Genomic DNA, 24,027 nt, shown 5'->3' with positions numbered 1-24,027 from the left:
CAGTTGTTTTTTAATGATATGACTTTAAAATGTATATGTATATTTTAACACTATTGACGATTATGACGTGGGTTTTTATGACGTTATGACGTCAAACCCCTGGGTCATTTAAGAGTTAAGATAAGCATATTAATCAAGAAGTATCTAAACATTTCTCAACTCACTTCTTGTATTAATGTTTTTTCCTCCTCAATATGTTTTGGTTCTGGTCGAACCTGCAAGTTAAAAAAGTTCACACATTAAAGATATGTTAAAAATAAAACAACAAAAACATCAAACAACATATCTTGTCTTACATCTTTACAAATATCAGAAATCTTCATAAATATTTTACTTTGAGTCTGCATGTGAAATAACAAAACTATTACAACTCAACCATGTTTTCTTATACACAAAAAGTTTTCTATTTTATTAAAATCAAGTGGTTTGAGTGTGTTTATTATGTTTTTCAATCCAATTTTAATTATTACAAAATGTTTTTCGTGTAAAGATGGTTGATTATATTGGAAATATTTTATTTTGTAAATAGATATCCATAACATCACTTCACCAACATGACAATAATTGAACTTATTTATACAAACATGCCAATATACAATACAGGAGATGATTGCACTGTAAATGATTAGTATATCATAATGATGTCTCGATGATGTCATGAATATGATGAAGTAATGATGATGTCATGATTATAATGATGTCGTGATTATAATGATGTTATGATTATAATGATGTCACAATAATAATGATGTTATGTTTATAATGATGTCATAATTATAATGATGTCATGATTAAGATGATGTCATGATTAAGATGATGTCATTATTTTAATGATATGACAATTATTATGATGTCATGTTTATAATGATGTCATGATTATGATGATGTCATGGTAATGATGGTGTAATGGGCATAATGATCATGATGATGTCATGATTATGTAATGGTCATGATGATGTCAAAATGATGAGAATATTCACACTCTTTACATAGCTCATTAGAAAATTCAAAATTATTCATAGCATTTTACCCACAGCCATTACACAGCATGCTAATCATCAGACAAACAGCTTTATTTGTCCAAATTAAAGATGCAATTTCTGCAAAATGTTAGCGAAGATGAATAAAAATCTAATTATTGTTTCTGAAGTGAAATCAGTTGACCGAAATGTTGTAGCTCAGTAAAGTTTGGATGGATACAAAAAGTGTAGAACTGATCTTAGAAGTTGGTCATTCAAATATTGCGTTCAAATGCACTGATTAAACGTTTGACATCAGAGACAAAGATTCCAAGCTACAATGACCATTTTACATCATTTCAGTAAAAACGTTCCATACAAGATAAGTAAAATAGATTTCTGAATAGAACCCCCGCAGCATGCAGATTAAATATTGAAAATGAACCGCGAATAAAATAAAACTTATTCATGCTTTAATATTTTAACCATGCATATACTATAAACTGATAAAACCAGGAGAATATGGTAGAATGATAAGATACAGAAGGAAATATCCAGAGGAAAGATATGGAGGAAAGACTAGAGGAGGAAAGATTAATGTGGAGACCTGTGGTAAACTGTGAATAGATGGAAGCGAACATCTCTGATCGTCCAGACGGGCACTCTGATATTTTAATAATGTGTCGAAGAAATCAGGACCCTAAAAAGTTTTTAAAAATAACAAAAAAAGTGTTAGTAGATGCTTAGTTTCCATACAAAAGTAAGAAGTTTAAAATCACACTTTTACGCTTTTGTCCATAATATTCTGTCTTCAATTACAGTGCTGATGCCAGATGTTCTGTTTAATGTTAAACCACATTTCTTTCTATTTTATTTTCATCACAATATCAATTCCTGTTGGAACTTACCAAATTCTTATTCCTTATAAAGAGAGAGAGAGAGAAATGGGGTTTAACATCCACTTGACACAAACTAGGTCATTTCGGGACTAACACATAGTTCAATTTTTTTTTTTTCAATAATTAGCTTGCACATAGGGGTCTTTAGCAGTGGGAGGAAACCAGAGGACCTGGAGAAAACCCACGAGGTTGGACATGCGACCCTACTCCTTATCACGTACAACCAGGGAATCGAATAATTCCTTATAAACTAGCACTGTTAGATATCTGAGACTGGGTAATTGTAACGTTTCCTTGCCAACAAACCTCATACAAACAACTTTCAACACTGCAGAAACCGACTTCAAATAGTTCTGCATGGTTTTTCACGATTAACAGAATAAACTCAAGTTAGTTCGTTTTTAAGTTTGCTCAACGATAATGGTTTTTGTTTTTCTATTTTGAGAAAAATAATGGAAACTTTGTCACCATTGTAACCAGACACAAATAAACTAACGTGCAAATTTGATTGACTTGAACACTCGTTATTACCGCTCGTCTATAGTGCCACCGTTCTGAATGTCATGCAAATGTTTTTATTTCATTTCAGCAATTACCCTTTGCTAATCTGATAAATTCATAAAAATTTGTATGGAAACTATAACAATAAAAAATATGGATAGAAAATACAATTTGTTTTAAAATATAAAATATATATTTGGTTAGTCTCTAATAAAAAAACAAAATTTAAGAATTGGTTATAATAGAAAAAAGTTCTTTGTGCAGAAATAAAAACAAAAATTGACAAGTTTGTTAATAAAGCTGTTTCCAGGACAACGAACTGATGATAAGTTTAACCAAACAACAGTTTTAATCTGATGTTGTTGAGGTGAATTATAGATATTTAACTATGGTTTTCATTTTTTTCACATATTACAAAGACATTGTTTTCAACCATTATGGTAATTCTTAACATCATTCCAATTGTTTTCTAAATACACCTGTATCGATTGTGTTTTATAGTTACATTCTTTGAAATTGTAATTCTATGCCAGGTAAATCAACAATCTGATTAAAACACAGATCCTATTTCGTTTCGTTTTTTATAGTTAAAAATTTCGTTTTACTTGTCTTCACAACACTAGAATCTGGAAGAATTGTTATATAACGCAGATCAAGTTGAAGTGAGGGATTAGCCAATGAAATGGTCTGTTATGCAAGTTTTTGGAACTGTGGGTAAACCACTAGGAACGTCAATGCTGATTGATTAATCAATGTCTGCCGTCATAGGGTCAAAAGACACTCGTACGACCCCTGATACAACAACCAGTCAGATCTTCATGTAGTGTAGACCATCAAAAGTATAAAAAAACGAAACGAAATATAGATCTGTATTTTAATCAGATTGGGTAAATTGACTAACAGATAGATTCTCTAGATAGTCGAGATCGTTTCAAGTCAGACAAGATGATTGACAAATTCGACTGAAAAAAGGATTGAACCAAATGACGCAACAGATGTTTTTATGATGTTTATACAGTCCTTAATAATTATATTTCATCACAGGTTTACACAGATCTGTTTCAGTTTTTTACTTTTTGTCTTTTATTGAAAGTTAATGTTAATGAAGGTCTCACAACTTGTGATAAAACAATAATTTGAATTAATGAGTTCGTTGCCCTGGACCAACATACTGTAATAATTCTAAGCATTTTCATTTTAGCTATATTTCAATTTACGACTCCGCAAATCGACAAAATCTTTCTTTTGAAAACACAAATATATTTCTGTACAGTATCGGACATATTTAACACTAGGTACACATCCTCCAAAGTCGAACTCTAAAAGAATTCCATTTTTATTTGTGTGGTTTCTTATTTTTTTTCCTCTAATATAACTGAAGTAACTTTGAAATATCTGAATAATTTTAAATATTTGTGATTTCAAATTCCAGTAATATACATCTAAAAAAAATCTCAAAAGCTCAAAGACTTTTCAAAATGGCTCCTGTGATAAGCACACCCATTTATTAGTTGAAATAAAGCTTTTAAAGCAAGCTTCAATCCCCAGGTGCAGCGAATATATTACTGATATTATCAGAAGTAGATGATAGGATATTATATAACTCACCTCAAAGAAAGCACAGCGTTGATCGTCTATCCTTGTACCCTGTAATCTCTCTAACATCTCAAATAAATCAGAATTCTGAAAAATATGATGATCATAAACATTCAATGGTTTCGAAAAATATAATTTGATCAGCATACCAGTATATCACACGCTGTCTGGGCAAATTGTCCCTTGTAACATTCAATGGTTTCAGAAAATATAATCTTATCAGCATGCCGGTATATCATACAATGTCGCCCGTAGCGACGCTGTCCGGGCAAATTGTCCCTGATAACATACTGTTATGACATATTATGCCCATCTTCATTAGCCTAGTCGGTGCAGAAAAGTAGGATGTTTAACCCCATTTCATTTCATCTTTAGGGAAAAACTTATTTAGAGACAAAAAGCAATAAGTTACTCATCTCAATTAGCTCTCAGTTTCAAATATTTATGTTTTGAAATTTTCTCATTGCTTCCATGTTTTGTCTCATGAGGTGTCCATGGATTTATCTCACGTTTTTTTTTTACCCAACATTTAAATGTTGTTGAATCTTGCTGTAGTGGTCTATCTGTTCGTCTGTCCGTTGTCCACAATTTCTGATAATAGCGTCCAGAGTTATTACCCGTCATTATTGTATAATCTTATGAACGCTTCAATGACAAAAGATATCATTCAATCATTCAAATTAGCTAGTTAGATGAAGAAGCCTGTTGAATGTCAACAATTTCGGTTAATTGTTGCAGAAGTTAACATTGCTGACTCCCGTTCTTGTGAGCACTCTAGCGACAATTATTATCATCTGATCCAACTCATGAAATTAACATCCATTATTCAGATAAGAGACACAAAGATGCCCATCGAATTTTAAAAATTCCCATTAATTTTTCATAAATTTTTGCCCTTGCTCAGTTTGTAGAATCTTGTGAAACTTTGTTTAACAGAATGTTACCATTGTCTAATTTTGTTCTTTACGATCTAACATTACAGACGTACTGGGATATTTCATTCAAAAGACATCCCTAACCATCGAGACTTCTAGTGGTTGTAATATGTTTTTACTCACAGCAATTTATACTTAAAGACGCAACCTACATATTATACTCGTAGAGATATCAGGAACAATGAACCAGAGAACCCACCTACAGGGCACGAGTCAGACATAGCCAGGATAATAACAACGCCACTATTGTCATTCGATAATAAAAAAAAGACAATACAGCGCCACAAGACAACTCTTATGCTGGAGGCACCGGAAGGTTTCTGTCTAACTATCCCAATGTACCAATCCATGAAATCCCTTTAAGCAACCAGAAAACCATAAAAGATGCCAAAATAAGATTAAACAAAATTATATTGGTATACAAAAAAGCCCAGTCTGTATCTTGAATTAATAATGTCAGACCTTAAATCAGCTTGTACTCTTGAATTATTCCAGAACTGTTTTCTTCACAAAACCACTAACTATATAGAATTAAGTCCTCAAAAAGAGCTAAAACACCTGGTTATCTAGAATTAGTTTGTCACAAAGGGCTAAAACACCTAGTTGTCCAGAATTAGTTCCTCACAAAGGGCTAAAATACTTATAGTTATCCAGAATTAGTTTGTCACAAAAGGCTAAAACACTTAGTTGTCGAGAATTAGTTTGTCACAAAGGGCTAAACACCTAATTGTCCAGAATTAGTTCCTCACAAAGGGCTAAAACACCTAGTTGTCCAGAATTAGTTTGTCACAAAGGGCTAAAACACCTAGTTGTCCAGAATTAGTTCCTCACAAAGGGCTAAAATACTTATAGTTATCCAGAATTAGTTTGTCACAAAAGGCTAAAACACTTAGTTGTCCAGAATTAGTTTGTCACAAAGGGCTAAACACCTAATTGTCCAGAATTAGTTCCTCACAATGGGCTAAAACACCTAGTTGTCCAGAATTAGTTCCTCACAAAGGGCTAAACCCTAGTTGTCCAGAATTAGTTTGTCACAAAAGGCTAAACACCTAGTTCTCCAGAATTAGTTTGTCACAAAAGGCTAAAATACTTAGTTGTCCAGAATTAGTTTGTCACAAAAGGCTAAAACACCTAATTGTCCAGAATTAGTTTCTCACAAAGGGCTAAAACACTTAGTTGTCTATTTGTCCAGAATTAGTTCCTCACAAAGAAACTATAGGCCCTCACAAAGAGCTAAAATGCTTGGCTGTGCAGAATAAAATCCTAACAAAGGGCTAAAACACATTTGTTACCCTTAAACCCTTACTCATTTGATATGGATACATGTAGTTTGAAACTTGTGACTTACCCCATCTTCTGGTTCTGTTGCTGTGGTTGCCGGGTGGACAACTGTTTGCGGTCGTGTTGGGACATGGTTTTCACAGTAAAGCTGACTGTCCATAGTCTGCTTCCTACAAATAGATACAAACAATATTAAATATTCAATCTACAGCAAAACATTTCTTGTTCACGGTAAAAGACTTTCAGTTCAAAGAATTCACAAAGAGTCTATATGTAATTAACGATAAAATATTAATGTTAATTGGATGACATGTATTTTTTATGGTTTATCTAAATGTAAATATGTGTTGTGCTGTGTTTATATATCTAGAGATGTATTTGGTTTGCTGTGTTCGTATATATCTAGAGATGTATGTGGTGTGCTGAGTTCGTATATCCATAGATGTATTTGGTGTGCTGTGTTTGTATAGATCTAGAGATGTATTTGGTGTGCTGTGTTTGTATATCTAGAGATGTATGTGGTGTGCTGAGTTTGTATATCCATAGATGTATTTGGTGCGCTGTGTTTGTATAGATCTAGAGATGTATGTGGTGTGCTGTGTTCATATATCTAGAGATGTATGCGGTGTGCTGTGTTTATATATCTAGAGATGTATGTGCTGTGAGATATGTGTTCGTATATATCTAGAGATGTATTTGGTGTGCTGTGTTCGTATATCTAGAGATGTATGTGGTGTGCTGTGTTCGTATATCTAGAGATGTATGTGGTGTGCTGTGTTTGTATAGATCTAGAGATGTATGTGGTGTGCTGTGTTCATATATCTAGAGATGTATTTGGTGTGCTGTGTTCATATATCTAGAGTTTTAAATATATAGTGTAATGTGGGATATGTGTTCGTATATCAAAATAGGCTCCACCAATAGATCCAACCTGGTTTTGTTTCTTGAGCAGCATATCTCATAATCAGATTTAATAATTTTTGTGTTTTCTATTGGAGAATTGTTTTTAGTTTTAGGCGACAAATGGAGGGTTAATAACGAAAATATTGACTGTAAACAGTGTAATCACTGTCTGAATGTATACTAATATAATGTATACTAATATGAATATATATTTAATGTAATTGGAGTCACAAAGTTTTATATGTTCAGATTATTATTGGTTCGGGGAATAAAAGTCATAAATTTCCCCCAATGATGAATATGAGAATCATGTCTGATATAAGATTAACAATTTATATTTATTCATCATATTTACTATGGTTTACGTCTAGACTTAACATAATAAACATACATCAATAAACGCCAAGTGTCCGATGTTTTAGCGCCAATATAACAAATATATTGATAAATACGGGTTTTCACACAAATGATATCACCGATTCTAGCCAGGAATTGAAATACTTTACACCAAACTTGATGTCGGGTAAAATATTGGACACAGATAAATATTGGTTTTTACACTGATTCTAGAATTCAATATTTTACACAAAACATGATGTCTTGTGGTATCAACAATTCCTAGTTGGAATGAAAAATACAAAAATTCTAAATTCCAATTGATATATTGCTTTTAGTCCCAAGTAATGGTGTAATGTCTTGTCAACACCATATGGCGAGAAAGTACATCAGGATTTTCCGATGTGGTTACCCCTTGTTAGTGGGGCAGGATCGAAGGCTTGACAAGGACAACTGTCACGTCGTTCAGATGGTATGAAAAAACTGAGGTTCCGTGTACACATTGGCATGCACGTAAAAGATCCCTTGGCAGTTAGAATTCGATATAAGAGTAAGCCGTGGCGGTGCTGTTCGAGCAAAATTTCTCCCATAGCACACTGTATGGTGTATGCCCGTTATCATTAGCCCAGTTGGAGCAGAACAGTAGGACATTAAACCCCATTTCATTTCATTTTATTTGTCAATGCCATACATGGGTTATTTTGAATCACAAAAAACATTCCAATAATTCTGAGGAAATTGTCACAAATTCAGCAAAAACTCTTTGTCTTACAATAAACAGAAACATGCATCTTTCAACACGGTACCTGTGCAGATATTAAATCTGTCTCCAATCTCACCAGATCTGATTTAACGTAATCTAATCCAATAGCACAATGATCTAATCCAGAGAAGGTATATATAAATAATTCACCAGTATATAATATAGACTATAGACATATTTCATCTATCTCTCTCTACACTGATTTCCTCTTTATTTTAAACATCGGAAAGAGACACATTCCTAAACATTGAAATAAATAGCGTACAACTCCACCTATTTTATATACAACAAACCAGGCCACCATCACTTCCTCAATGTGACAAAACACAGACCTGTAAACAGTATCATTAAAGGCTTACCCATTGTACACACTTCTATATATTTACCAATAAATAAAATGGGGTTTAATGTCCTACTTTTCTGCAATACTAAACAATACTTGCTGCCATTTAAAGAAATGGCAAGTCGTCGTGTTTTTTTTAAACCATCTGACACCACTTCTAGAGAACCAGATACCACTTCTAGAACAACTGATACCACTTCTAGAACAACTGATACCACTTCTAGAACAACTGATATCACTTCTAGAACACTTGATACCACTTCTAGAACAATTGATATCACTTCTAGAACAACAGATACCACTTCTAGAACACTTGTTACCACTTCTAGAACAACTGATATCACTTCTAGAACAACTGATATCACCTCTAGAACAACTGATACCACTTCTAGAACACTCGATACCACTTCTAGAACAACTCATATCACTTCTAGAACAACTCATATCACTTCTAGAACAACTGATACCACTTCTATAACAACTGATACCACTTCTAGAACAACTGATACCACTTTTAGAACACCTGGTACCACTCCTCATTTATGTGGGACAATTAAAACACACAATAAACAAAATTATCAGTGACATGAGTTTCAGATATAGAAAGTGGTATCGGGTGTTCTTGAAAGAGCAAGCATACCCTGTTTCAACACCCATCAATATTTATAGATTGAGAAGCTGCAGCCAATGAGTAAATGGACACCACTGCCAGTGAAGTAGTCTAAAGGCAGAGAAAAAGAGAGAGAGAGAGAGATGTGTAATTGAACAAGGAAGTCATCATAATTAAAGATGAGAGGATATCAACAGGAAAATGGTTCCAAAAATTAGCTACCCCATCTTAAAATAAATTCAGACAATATCTAGAGTAATTAATAATAATTATACTGTTAATTAAAACATTCTATCTCAGTCCTTCCTTGTCTTTTTATACTAATTGATCAATTATTGCTTCTGTAATTTCTAAATTTACCAAGTTTTAATAAGATGACTAATTGTAATTAACAGTTACTTATTTATACCATACCACACACCTGCTACCCCAAGTTACACATGGGGAGTTTATCTCCCAGACTCTTACATCCATAATAACGCTATAATCATTAATTGTAAATTTCATTTCAACGAGATCCTGTGTACACATTGGCGTCCACGTAAAAGATCCCTTGACATTTGGAATTCGATGTAAGAGTAGGCTGTAGTGCCGCTGTCCGGGCAAAATTTCCCTCATAGCACACTGTATGGCATATGCTGTCTTCATTAGCCCAGTTCGGAGCAGAACAGTAGGCCGTTAAACCCCATTTCATTTCATTTCATTTCAGATTCTGAACTGTCTGTACTGAATTCTTTATTAACACACATTAAAATCATAACAAAAACATTTAATCTGTTCTACCCTCCGGATATCTACACATAAAATTTTTATAGTTCAAATAAAACACGACTCTATCAAAGAAATACAAAATAAAAACCATGGAATACTTTCATCATTACATATTTCACGATGTTTTTAAATCCTCAGTTTATCAGAATAAAATAAATAAAATTATTTCCTGAAATAAAATGTCTTCCAGCTGTTGGAGTTTTTAACCTATTTTTGCTGTCATTCCACATTAACACAAAAAAAATCTTGATCCGTTTGATGTTTGATTTTAATGGAAACAAACTGATATCAGCATTCTTTTTATTTTGATTCAAATGGAAGTTTAAGATACCAGTTTTAATGTGAATAAATTTTGATGTTTGTCGCAGCAATTATATGGTGTTAATGGCCGCAGAGACACATCTACAAAGGCGTTTGCAGGGGTAACAAGGGCTTCAACACATACCTACATTATATATCTTCAATATCAGGTATTTTTCACAACCGTTGCAACTCTTTGTCATGTATAAAGATCGGCCTAGCTCATTAATCTGCTAGAGAGCTGGTGTCTTTTAAGGTGAGAAGAAAATGGACTACAAGTTCTCTCCCCCCCCGCCCACACCCCCACACCCTCCTCTGCCACTTCCTCTCCGGGCAGACAACTCTACTTCTTGTCTTGTGCATGAATAAATAGCTCTTTGGATCAAGTACCCTGCTATCAGGCCCCATGTTTACAAACCATTCTCAGACATAAGTTGAGAATTTACTCAACTTTCAATCACTGTTTATGAGAAATATCTTTCATCCAGAAACACAAAACTTTACACATTCTTTCTTATTCTTGTATTTGATACATTAAAACAACAAAAGTTTTATAAAGTGCTATATTTTAGTAAATATAAGGCAAATAATTTTGAGAGAATGCTTCGTGAACTTGGGGCCAGGTAAAACTATTTCACTGAGTAAACCCCACCCCCAATCTTTAATGTTCTGAGGTAAGAGAACCAGCCTGAAGATGGTCCTGATAAAAACAACTTCCACTGAACATTTAAAGCTACGTTCCCAGAAAAGTATTTATCAGGTGGTTATTTCCAATAATAGTATGGCCATTATGGTATATATGGAAAGTAGAAATATCCAATCTTACTAGAAAAATACTGGATTCCATGAAAAATACTCATGGAGTGCATATACAGGACAAAAATGTAAGGGTTTCCCCAATCGAAAGCCCGACGATTAAGAGTGTCTGCACACGTGACGTCGAGGGTTGCACGCAGAGATTGAGCACTTGATGTATATTTTGATAAACTTTATGAAGAATTAGACGTACAACACTTTCTGAGATAAAAATCACAGAAAAAGACGCGGGCAGTGGATAATCTGAAAATTTAATTAGGCTTCGATATTTGTAATAAATAGTCAGCGATTAAAGACAACATCATCTTGTGTATGCAATGAATTCTCCTCCGACTTCGCTTGCGTTGCTAGGTACTCTGAGAGGTAAGTCACGTGACACAAACATGACCTCTTTTGATCGATTATTTTATAGCCAGGGTATTTCCGGACAATTGCAATGTTTTGAGAAGGATTTGAAGCAAAGTTATGATAAATTAATTAGTTTGAATATGCTTTTAGTCCAAATATATCATCAAATCACCCAGTTTGTACCTGGGAATGTAGGCTATCTTTAAAACCTTTTAAGAACAATGATCACTGACATTTTTATAGCACTGAGAAGTTGTAAATCTTTCTTACGGTTGGAGTAACTGCTGTTGGCCATAAAGACACGTATTATCTTATGGTTGCTTTGTTTTATTATTCCAGATATTTCAAGAACCGTTGTTAGCCATCTGTTAACAATTCACTTGTTCTGTTTTAAAAACAAACTTTAACTTGTACAACTCTTGTTTTAACTTGTTAATCTTTGAAGTAGAAGACTTGACATTAAATACTGGTGGTGTTAAACTAGTGGTGTTCATGTATCGTTGTTGTTGCTGATATATGGATAGAGAGAGAGAGAGAGCGTAGGTGTGGTCGTGTCTCGTTTTAATAGTTATCCAGACCAGGATGTAAAACATGAAGGATATTGTTCTTTTTTTATTTCCCTTATAAAAATAAGGTGTTTACCGACCAGACCAGCTGTCAAACACAACATAAAAACGAGAGAGAGAGAGAGAGAGAGAGAGAGATTGGTTTAACGTCCACTCGACACAAACTAGGTCATTTCGAGACTAACATATGGTTCAATTTTATTACAATAATTCACTTGCACGCAGGGGTCTTTAGCAGTTGGAGGTAACCGGAGGGCCTGGAGAAAACCCGCGAGATTGGACAGACGACCCTACTCCTAATTTATTCCATCAGGTGTTTACAGACCAGACCAAACACAACATTAACACCAAAGAGAGAGAGAGAGAGAGAGAGAGAGAGAGAGAGATCATTCTGAAACTAACAAGCATGTGGGAGTCTTTGGCTGTGGAAGGAGACTTAGGACCTGCAGAAAACCCACAAGCGTGAGCTAGTGACCCTATTCACCGTAATGTACCAGCTTGGGATTGAAACCAAATTACTTAACTCAATGACAGACCTTAAGATCCAAAGCGAGTGTTGAGTTAACATTAGACCCCATTTCCATCTCTCTCTGTATATGGACCCCCTCCCCACGGTAATCAATTCAAAGTAGTAAAACTGTTAAGTTGTGTTTTTTTGTGTTAATACTATAACTCAACATACTAAACAAGCGAGTGTTGAGTTAACATTAGACCCCATTTCCATCTCTCAGTATATGGGGTCCCTCCCCACGGTAATCAACTCAAAGTAGTCAAACTGATAAGTTGTGTATTTTGTGTTAATCCTCAACATACCAAACAAACATTTCTCATGAATTAATCAACAATCAGCATAATATTTATCAGTAATGTGCATCCGAAGATCTTCTATTAATCTAGTTTTAATCTCATGCAACCACTAATCAACATTAAATAATAAATATTTGATATCTCTTCTTGCCTCGTACCCAACACAAGTTCTATAATATAATTAATACCAACAGCATGTCATGCAAACTTCTTCCTTTATTCATTTATATTTTATAAAAAAAAACAAAAACACAGAGACAAAATACAACAACTTGATGAATTAATGTAGTAGAGAAACTCAGTTATCTTCACAAACTAGGAATCAGAAATAGAGAGAGAGAGAAATGGGGTTTAACATCCACTTGACACAAACTAGGTCATTTCGGGACTAACACATGGTTCAACTTTATTTCCATAATTCGCTTGCGCGTAGGGGTCTTTATCAGTGGGAGGAAACCTGAGGACCGGGAGAAAACCCACGAGGTTGGACAGGCGACCCTACTTCTTGTCACATACAACTGGGGAATCGAAACAGAAATAACTCAAGACAAGATATTATGGATTAAATACGATCCATCTTTTCGATTCCCTGGTTGTACGTGATAAGGAGTAGGGTCGCCTGTCCAACCTTGTGGGTTTTCTCCGGGTCCTTCAGCTTCCTCCCACTGCTAAAGACCCTTACGCGCAATTTATTGAATTAAAATTGAAACATGTGATCAGTTCCGAAATTATATAGTTTGTGTCGAGTGGACGTTAAACCCTGTTTCTCTCTCAATAATTCACTTACGCGTAGGGGGTCTTTAGCTGTGGGAGAAAACCGGAGGACCCCGAGAAAACAAGGTCGGACAGGCGACCCTACTCCTTGTCACAGAGGCTACAATCGAGGAATCGAAAACCACGCCAGTTGACTCAATGACAACCCTTAAGATACAACGCGCATGCGCTAACCATTCAGTCATCCCCCCACCCTACCCCCCTCCTCAATAATTGTTGAAATTACCTGGACATTATTCAGTGGAAGACGAGAACCCTTCAACTTCAACTTTCAGTTTTCATATATTATTAAACTTTGTCAGTGATAGATAATATATATATATTATATATAACGGTAGATATATGATAAATGTGTATTGATTTTAAACTACACAATCATTTTATTACCCATGTCAATACAACGTTTAAACTATATATCATTCAAATGAACAACTTTATCGATATATTTATCAAAACAATAAATCACACAGAAGAAAGTAGTATGTACTTTTTTAGCAAGCCTGGAAATAAGGCACCTTTCACAGACAATGTCAGACACAGATTCAGGCTTTATCAGGCACAAAACCTCCAGATGGTGCCTGTCATTTTGTCCGACATCACATTGTTATGTTTTTTTTATTGATGTTAATACATGTCCGGCACTAAGTTGAAAATGTCAGGTACTATTTCATTAGTGCCTGACATTTTGTCAGGTACATCTAAAACCGTTATTTCCATGCAGGCCTGGTCATGATATGGGAGAAGCCAAGCATCCTGTCACAATTCTTGTTTAATCGCTTGGGGAACATCACAGAGGAGCTATGGTGGCTCAGTGAGTAGGCTTTACCAACCCAGAGTTAAAATAATATGTATTTTATATCGCGCACAGTTCCATGCTAGTATGCATGCTCAAGGCACTACACAGACTGGGTGCCATAATAGGTCATAAATAGATGAGTTTTTAAATTAGTTTTGAATGTTTCTAGGCTGGATGACAGTTTAATGTTCAGCGGTAATGAATTCCACAGAACAGGCACAATATGAACAAACGATCTGTATCCAAATGATTTGAGTTTATATTTTGGGATTATAAGAAGATGTTCTTGTTGAGAACGGCAGTGGACGTCCAGCAAAAGTATGCTAGATAGGAAGGTCTATTTCCATGTAAACACTTATACGCAAGGCACAAGTTCCTAGGTTCGATCCCAGTCTTGGGTGAGAAAGTTCCAAAAGATTTCCCAGTCTACTTTTCTTAGTAGTGCAGGACCTGGCAAGGAAATGTGTCTAGTCATTGGGATGGGACAAAAAACTGTGGCTGTGGTTTGATCTGGTATTAAAGGATTTTAACTATACATGACCCAGTTTTCTCACATTAAAGCCGTTGATCGATTTTTGAAGAGCGGTTGGATGGTTAGCGTGTGCGCATTGTATCATAAGGTCTGTCATTGAGTCAACTGGCGAGGTTTCAATTCCCTGGTTGTACGTGACAAGAAGTAGGGTTGCCTGTTCATTTCGGGACTAACCCACCACATTGTTTCAATCCTCTGCTTTTACATGATGCTATGCACAAGCAAATTATTGAAATAAAATGGAACCATTATGTTAGTCCCAAAATGACCTAGTTTCTCTCTCTCTCTCTCTATCTCTCGTTTTTTGAAGGATTTTGAATCATTCATTGCAAAATTGAATATCTATAACGGTTCAGTTCCATCTAATTTTTACAAAGACATGCTAAATTTTAAAAATTTGCAATTATTGTCATTATCTGCTGCCGATATATAGCCTATATATTTCATCTCTAACCTATATAAACAAGCCAGTATCAACTATTAAGTGCTGATTAAATTCGATCTGTAGGTCTCTTTTTAATCCGATTGAATCCACGACGAGAGATATAAGAGTAGGCCGTAGTGCTGCTGTTTGGGCAAAATTTCCCTCATAGCACACTGTATGGCGTATGCCCGTCTTCATTAGCCCAGTTCGGAGCAGAACAGTAGGACGTTAAACCCCATTTAAAATTTTTTTTAATAATATTCCAGAATAAAATCTTCCTATACGTGTTAGCAATATATTGTTAGAATAATCTTAATTCTAAATATTGTTTCTATTTCCTACTTTTTATTATTGATTTCAGGATCAAACTAAAATAAATATTACACCATGGAAAAAAACAGATAAAAAACAAGCTTTGGTTTTAAAAGGCACTCTAGTTACTTCAACCGCTATTAAGTGCTGATTAAATTCGATCTGTAGGTCTCTTTTTAATCCGATTGAATCCACGACGAGAGATATAAGAGTAGGCCGTAGTGCTGCTGTTTGGGCAAAATTTCCCTCATAGCACACTGTATGGCGTATGCCCGTCTTCATTAGCCCAGTTCGGAGCAGAACAGTAGGACGTTAAACCCCATTTAAAATTTTTTTTAATAATATTCCAGAATAAAATCTTCCTATACGTGTTAGCGATATATTGTTAGAATAATCTTAATTCTAAATATTGTTTCTATTTCCTACTTTTTATTATTGATTTCAGGATCAAACTAAAATAAATATTACACCATGGAAAAAAACAGATAAAAAACAAGCTTTGGTTTTAAAAGGCACTCTAGTTACTTCAACCGCTATTAAGTGCTGATTAAATTCGATCTGTAGGTCTCTTTTTAATCCGATTGAATCCACGACGAGAGATATAAGAGTAGGCCCTAGTGCTGCTGTTTGGGCAAAATTTCCCTCATAGCACACTGTATGGGAGTATGCCCGTCTTCATTAACCCAGTTCGGAGCAGAACAGTAGGACGTTAAACCCCATTTCATTTCATTTCATTTCATAATCTCAACAACTCATCATATTTGATCACCAGTTTAAACAATGTCACAGAATCTCCCATCAAATTTTCAATTTTATAAATGTTGGAAGAAGGCAGGAATAATGACATCGATAAGACATCAGCTTGTAAAAATCAATCTTTTTCATTATTGACGATAACGCAACACAGCGTAATATCTAGGGTATCAAGAAAAAACAACAATAACCTTGTCTATTTCCTTTCTTCTTCGTAACTCGACAGACTACTTTCTTACAATGAAATTCTTTAAACAATACCCTACAGAAACTTCCTTAAAATCAAATTCTATCTTCCTAATTCTTAAGACAACTTTCTTAAAATCATTTTCTACTACTTTCAATACTCAACTTTTTTTAAATCAAATTCTATCCTCATAATTCTGCAGACAACCTTCTTACAATCAAATTCTATAGTCACTTTTCTTAATGTCAGATTCTGCACAAGTTGCTGTGGTCTTTAAGAGAAGCTGGCAGAAAGTATTAAAAAATCTCGATACAGAGAGACTTGTAACTAGAAACGTATTATTATCAATTCTAATTGGCTTCAATACTCGAAAAAATCGCTTCAATAATACAAGCCTTTCAAGAACAGAAATCGAAAACAAGTTGAGTAAAGATTTAAATTTTTTTTTAATAATATTCCGGAATAAAATCTTCCTATATGTGTTAGCGATATATTGTTAGAATAATCTTAATTCTAAATATTGTTTCTATTTCCTACTTTTTTATTATTGATTTCAGGATCAAACTAAAATAAATATTACACCATGGAAAAAAAACAGATCAAAAAACAAGCTTTGGTTTTAAAAGGCACTCTAGTTACTTCAACCGCTTTTAAAGATTCAGTATTCCAAAATGAACGGCAGATAAATAATTTCAGACAAAAGTAAATAAAGTAGTTTACTAAAAAGCATGTCTCTCCAGGTGAATATGATATCTTATTTTTTTAATCACTTAGAGTACAGTATTATCTAACGAACATTTTTCATTTTGTTAGATCTAATACAAGTTATGGAGAGAGAATAAAATTCGTCCACATCCTCATAGCTGGAACAAACAGAACAAATTGAATCTATACAGGACACAATTCTTTGGAATAAAATAAAACCAAGTACGAACAATCCAAACCATTAGACAAAATTTGAAGTCCTAAAAAAAAAAATAGTATGGACAAAATAGTGTAATAAGAGAGAGAGAGAGAGAGAGAGAGAGAAATGGGGTTTCACGTCCACTCGACACAAACTAGGTCATTTCGGGACTAACATATGGTTTAATCATTTTATTTCAATAATTCAATTGCGCGTAGGGGTCTTTAGCAGTGGGAGGAAACCAGAGGACCCGGAGAAAACCCACGAGGTTGGACAGGCGACCCTACTCCTTGTCACGTACAACCAGGGAATTGAAACCCCGCCAGTTGACTCAATGACAGACTGTATGATACAGCGCGTGCATGCTAACCATTCGGCCATCCAAACCCCCTAGTGTAATAAGGCAAAATAGTGTAATCAGCATATGGACTGTGTACAATTTCTGTTTATTACTGAACGACGTTTCGACTAGGCTTCTCTAGTCTTTTATCAATCAATCTAAAGTAAACATCGTTGTTCTGAGGTTTTGTCAATGTTACACAGTGTTCCCATATGCTATGCCAGGGCAGAATTCTCCCAACTCTTATTGTACTTATAACCATGGAAGAGGGAGAGGGGTTTTACATAGGCTAAGTCTGTTCCCCAAACTCATTCGGATATCCTGAATAAAATACTGATTTAAAACAAAGACTTGGATATAAAAATTAACATATTTTTGTCTTCAGATGGTTGAAATATTGAGTCGACAAGTTATTAAACCTGATTATATTCCTTTCTTCACTTTGTTTGCCATTTGTCTTTTTAAAGAAAATGAATACTAATACTAAGCTGTAAAAATATTGAAACATGGAAATAATACCCAATTCATCAAACTCTTCCACCATTATACAAACAAAACTAAAATCTTAAACTTTTATCTTAACCACAGGATGAAAGAAGGCAGTTCTTTAAAGTCGTGTGTTGTGGTATTTTTGTGTCACCAATGGTTCTCATCAGTGAACAAATGGTGTTAATAAATTGTGGTTTGAATCCAGTAGTACTCACGGTGGTTTGACAGCTGTCTGAAATGTCTATTATTTGGTTTCCCAGGAGAATCATTATTTTGTATAAACTTCAACCTTATCTCAACCAATTTTCCTAACACAGATTTTGTGCATTACAGTTCGCTTTTTGCACAACAGCAATCTTTTTTTCTTGTATCAAGACATAAATACAGACTATTTTATGAAATGATATAAATATATTTTATATTACCTGTTCATTCGTTCTTGGAGTTTTACGTCCACTCCCACCAAAGGTGATACTGTAAACAAGTATTACCTGAACCGACCATGGTCCTTATAGGTGGTATATCAATCAACCAAGAACAATCAATTAACGATAGTAACACAGAACATATTTGTTGTTCAAGTAACACCAGAAAATACCGTAAAGTCTCAGACATGAGAACAAAGTGTTAATGTCTCTTTAAGTTTAGTTCATGAGAATATAGTTGTACTAATAACACTTTAATTTTAGTTCACAAGAATAAAGTGTTAATGCCGCTTAAGTTTAGTTCACAAGAATAAAGTGTTAATGCTGCTTATTAAAGTTTAGCTCACAAGAATAAAGTGGTAATACCTCTTTAAGTTGAGGACATGATAATAAAGTGGTAATATCTCTTTTAGATGAGGACATGATAATAAAGTTATAACACCTCTTTAAGTTGAAGACACAAGAATAAAGTGGTTATACCTCTTTAAGTCTAGGACATGATAATAAAGTGATAATACCTCTTTAAGTATAGGATATGATAATAAAGTGATAATACCTCTTTAAGTTTAGAACATGATAATAAAGTGATAATGCTCCTTTAAGTTTAAGAAATGAAAACAATAAGTCGGTGGTCTAAATATGGTAATAGAAAACATCTTGTACCCAGATTATTTCAAATTATCGTACATATTGTACTTTATATTGGTTCAACAAATCTGCTACAGACGGCAGGTCAAAATATAAATAAATATCTACATTCCATTTGTTTTCTTCGGTTCCTTAAACCATGAAGTTTTTAGTAGACACTAATTCCTTAATTGAAACTTTTTCTTTACATGATTTTGTTCTTAAACAGAATATAAATACTGTTGGCCAGAGAAAATATAGTTCCAGGTTGTATTGACATTGTATTTGAAATATTGTATTTGATGCTGTACAGGTGGAAACAAAAATGCTGGCCATTGTTGCCGTAAACAGGTCACTATTTATCTATATTCAATACGCATTTTAAGAGTAATGGAACATGTGTCAATATTTATATCCTGCTTCATTAACTGTAAAATGTGTTATAAACTATTTTGATAACATAGCTAAATTAATTACAATTTACAATAACCCCAAATCAATGTTGATAACCAAAGGTCATAACCTTTTTAGTGTACGTGCTAAGAGTTGCATCCCTTAGTTCCATAGTTTTGGTGAGAAAATTAAAAAAACTCTTTTTTAACCTTAACCCAACCCTAACCCTTTATAAATGCGGTAAAAATCTATTACTGTGCAGTAGAGCAGTACATGAGGCCTTTTCGCAACACTCTGCCACGTGATAGAATAGAATTGACAGATATCTGCAATGGGGTACCACACCCGAAAAAACCTGATGACCTTTTTCAGCCAACATCGGAATAGAACACAGGATCTCCAGGTTATCAAGCCAACACGAACTTACTCGCACGCATAAAAAAACTTACATTCATTGTCACTTACAGGCTATGGGTTTAACTCATGACTTGAATATGTGACATGCCTTATGTTCCACAGTGCAAAGCTTTAAATATCTAAATAATAATTTTAATAACATTTTGAAGCCAAAATAAAAACCTACAACAGGCAGATTTAGCTTTTACATACTGCATCTTTAAAATACCGGGATGGAATTAAAATAAACATATTTCGAACATCTTTCTTAAAGACCTCAGGGGTCCCAGAAAAGTTGAACTCCTCATGGATCCAAGCAAAGTTGAACTCCTCAGGGATTCCAGCAAATTTTAATCCCAGCAAAATTAAAAGGAGAAAATTTCTTTCATCTGCACCATGTGAGTATTGATTTGATCACTAAAAATGATGGGGTTTTCGTTGACTTGTAAAAGTTCAATGAGCCAACATCTTACTCATTGAGCCAGCAAGGTTTCTGCTTTAAAAATATAAACTAAATAATTTACCTCATTTTTAAAAAATATAAACAGAAAAATTTCCGTTAATCTTCTTTATCCATTTTCTGTTTATAATCGGGTGTGAAATATTTGATAATCATTTAAATTTTACACAAAATATGTTTCACGTAAAATATAAAATCACTCTTAAATCCACAGAAAAAAAATATTCTAAGACGACATTCCAGGAAAACACATTGAAATCATTTTAATTTCACAGTACCACAAAGTTTCCATAATAATAAATTTTAATTTAATAATTCCAGTGGAATCTCAGAGATTGAAACGTCTAAAATAACCAAAGATCTGTTAATCCATAAAGCACGTTATTTCTTTATTATCTAGTTTTTATGATTTGTCAAAAAAAACAGACAAGATCAATCTTTTTCATTTCTTTTTTTTTTCTTTAAAACATTCATTCACAACATTTGTTTGTAATTTAAGGTTGTAAGTTGTAAGTTAATTTATATCAATCTTTTCTTTTCTTTTCTTTCTTTAAAGTATTCATTCAAAATTTTTAAAAGTTCATTTACAATTAATATTTAAGGTTACCTTTAGTATTTCCTTTTGTAAGTTTTAATCCTGTTCATATTTATATTATAACACACAACGTTAAAACGGCACACGTCTGTCAAAAATATAATCCTTTCGTTCATCAACGAGTTTTAAATTAAAACAATAAAATGGTTTTTAATGTTCGTTTCTTTCATTTAGTCCATTTTACAATTTACCAACCATTTTAAGTCAAGTATTGAAGATTCCATGCAAACAAAATTAATAGGATTTAAAAAATAAAAAAGAAGACAGTTTTTGCGGAACAGGTAAAAAATATCTCAATTCACGATAATAAACTGCAATCTCAATTTCACTTCTGCTGTCACATCCACATGTATATACTAAAATATGTTAATGGACGAGATATATTCGTTCGTATTCTGTGCATCTCAACATTTGTGTTGTAATTTGTTCTATAATGCTTCAATAAACCGTTTCACACATTAAAACAAAGGCCATTACTAGACTGACACCAACTGCTTGTTATTAGAAACTGGTCGTGCAATGGTACTCTGTCAACTAGTCTCCATTCCCTCACGACACAACTCAACTCCAACACCAGTCAATACGGCTGTCGGTATCACTCATTCAACATTATAGCTAGCTGCATGTGATGGCATTTTATATGGCAATATCTGACAGAACCATGTGACAGTCGCAGGCTGTACTGGCACTAACGGCTCGTTATAATAGTACGAACTGTTCAAGATAAAATGCAGGAACTGTGAGGGACGGATCGATTAATACCATGGGTATATCCTAACAGACAGATAAAACTGAAAGTATGTGGTCACTACTTTGTCATAATATTGAAGTTGACAAAATATTTCCTTTCCTTGTTTTTAATGGTCAGAGAGAGAGAGAGCGAGAGAGAGAGAGAGAGATCAGATAGGGTTTACCCTCCAAAAACTACAAGCGCTATAAATAACCAGAAGTGCAGGATGGAGGGCCGAACAAGGACAGCTGACTAGTCGTTCAGATGGACTGAAAAACCAAGGTCCTGTGTATACACATTGGGTGCATGAAAAAGATTTTGTGGCAGTTGGAATTCGATACAAGAGTAGGCCATAGCACTGCTGTTCAGGCATAATTTCCTTCATAGCACACTGTATGGCATATGCCCATCTTCATTAGCCCAGTCAGTGTAGAACAGTAGGATGTTAAAGCCCATTTCATTTCATTTGATTCCTAAAGCTCTGATGCAGAGAGACATAGATAGAGTTTAACATCCACTCAACACAAACTAAAACAACAACACAAAGTAGGTCATTTTGGGACTAACAAATGGTAAATCTCATTTAAAAAATTGACTAGCACGTAGGAAAGCAGAGGACTCGAACACAACCCACTAGATTAAGTTGAGTTTTAATCTCTCGAAGAAAACCCACTATATTAGGTTGAGTTTTAATCTATGTCAATGCCTACAGTAAATCGTGGGTGTAAATTGTCTAGGTAGACAGACACAAGGAGTCCCACGAAGATATAATTATTCCATATTGACATTAAAATGCTATGATGTCACATGTCAAAGATACAGGTTTTGTTTCAGGGCGTAGACCACAATATTCACGATAGAATTTCACAATGATATTTTAACGTATTTCATATTTATTTGTGTTCTGTTAAAAGAAATGTAAAGTATGAAGAGCCCGGAGATGATATGAATACAATACTCTTGAATTCACTTTTAAGTATTATGTCTTCTTGTTATTCTATATTATGTTAAAATAATGTTCGTGAAGGATCTATTGTTTCTTGCCTCTGGTCTAAAAAAACCCCATCAACTTGCTCGTTCAGGTTACGTTAAAAAGTCATGTGTTGATCCATCTTGTTTATTCTAGTGACATTTATCTTGGTTGTAAAATTTTTCATAATTTTGTACTTTAATTCAGATAAACTTTCATTTTACTGTCTCTGAGATGAGAAAGATGGGGAGGGGGAAGGTGAAGAGAGAGAGAGAAATGGGGTTTAACGTCCACTCGACACAAACTAGGTCATTTCGTGACTAACACATGGTTCAATTTTATTTCAATTTTTCGCTTGGGCGTAAGGGTCTTTAGCAGTGGGAGGAAACCGGAGGACCCGGAGAAAACCCACGAGGTTGGACAGGCGACCCTATTCCTTGTCACTTACAACCGGGGAGTCGAAACCATGTCAGTTGACTCAATGCCAGATTGTATGATACAGCGCGCACGTGTTAACCATTCGGCCATCCAAACCCCAGGAAGGTGGAAAGGGGAGGGGGTTGTCGATGGCCAATCATATATCATTTTTTGACGAGGGCGTTTTGTCTCAATTCAGAAAAACTCTGAAGGCATTTAATTTGGCCTAATGAAGATGTGCAAGAGCCATGCAGTGTGCTACAAGGGGAATTTTTGCCCGAACAGCGGCATTACAGCCAACTCTTACATCGAATTCCACTTCCAAGGAATCTTTTACATCCACGCCAATGTGTACACGGGCCATGGTTTTCTGTCCCATCCAAGCGACTATCCATTATCCCTTGTCTGGTCCTCTGTCCTGCATCACTGACAGGGAGAAACCACGCCAGAAAATCTGTTTCATTGGCTAATCCCTCACTTCGATCTCCGAACGCGTGTCATATAACAACTCTTCCAGATCCATAGTGTTGTGTAGACAAGTAAAACGAAATTTTGAACTATAAAAAATGAAACGAAACAGGCTCTGTGTTTTAATTAGATTGATTTTACAGATTTAAAAATCAATATTTAATATTTTATTAAAAGAAAATGATTGTAATCCTACCTTTGTTACAATGGTGTAAATATATTCAACACGTCAACTAGTCGTCATTAATTTGACCCTTTTGTCTTTGTTACGTATATTATATCTTATCTCAGGTAATATTTA

The 24,027-nt window shown here is 34.4% G+C and overlaps 1 protein-coding gene across 5 annotated transcripts in view; it reads right to left on the bottom strand.

Annotated features, from left to right (window-relative positions):
• LOC126828853 (rap1 GTPase-activating protein 1) overlaps positions 1-24,027 on the bottom strand; it is a 211,360-nt gene that overhangs the window by 20,353 nt on the left and 166,980 nt on the right. For 4 of the 5 annotated variants that reach the window (XM_050558903.2, XM_050558900.2, XM_050558904.2 and 1 more), the window contains 4 exons: positions 6,239-6,341; positions 3,968-4,042; positions 1,567-1,659; positions 165-215 (listed from right to left, as the gene is read on the bottom strand). In XM_050558903.2, the coding sequence (XP_050414860.1) occupies positions 165-215; positions 1,567-1,659; positions 3,968-4,042; positions 6,239-6,341 (322 nt within the window). The remainder of the gene's footprint in view (positions 1-164; positions 216-1,566; positions 1,660-3,967; positions 4,043-6,238; positions 6,342-24,027) is intronic. The other variant, XM_050558901.2, reaches the window with a different exon arrangement.

The sequence above is a fragment of the Patella vulgata genome, chromosome 7 (assembly GCF_932274485.2).
Source record: "Patella vulgata chromosome 7, xgPatVulg1.2, whole genome shotgun sequence".
In the NCBI taxonomy this organism is placed as follows: Eukaryota; Metazoa; Mollusca; class Gastropoda; family Patellidae; genus Patella; species Patella vulgata.
Note: the sequence above shows the minus strand (reverse complement) of the source record. Positions and strands in the feature narration are given on the sequence as shown.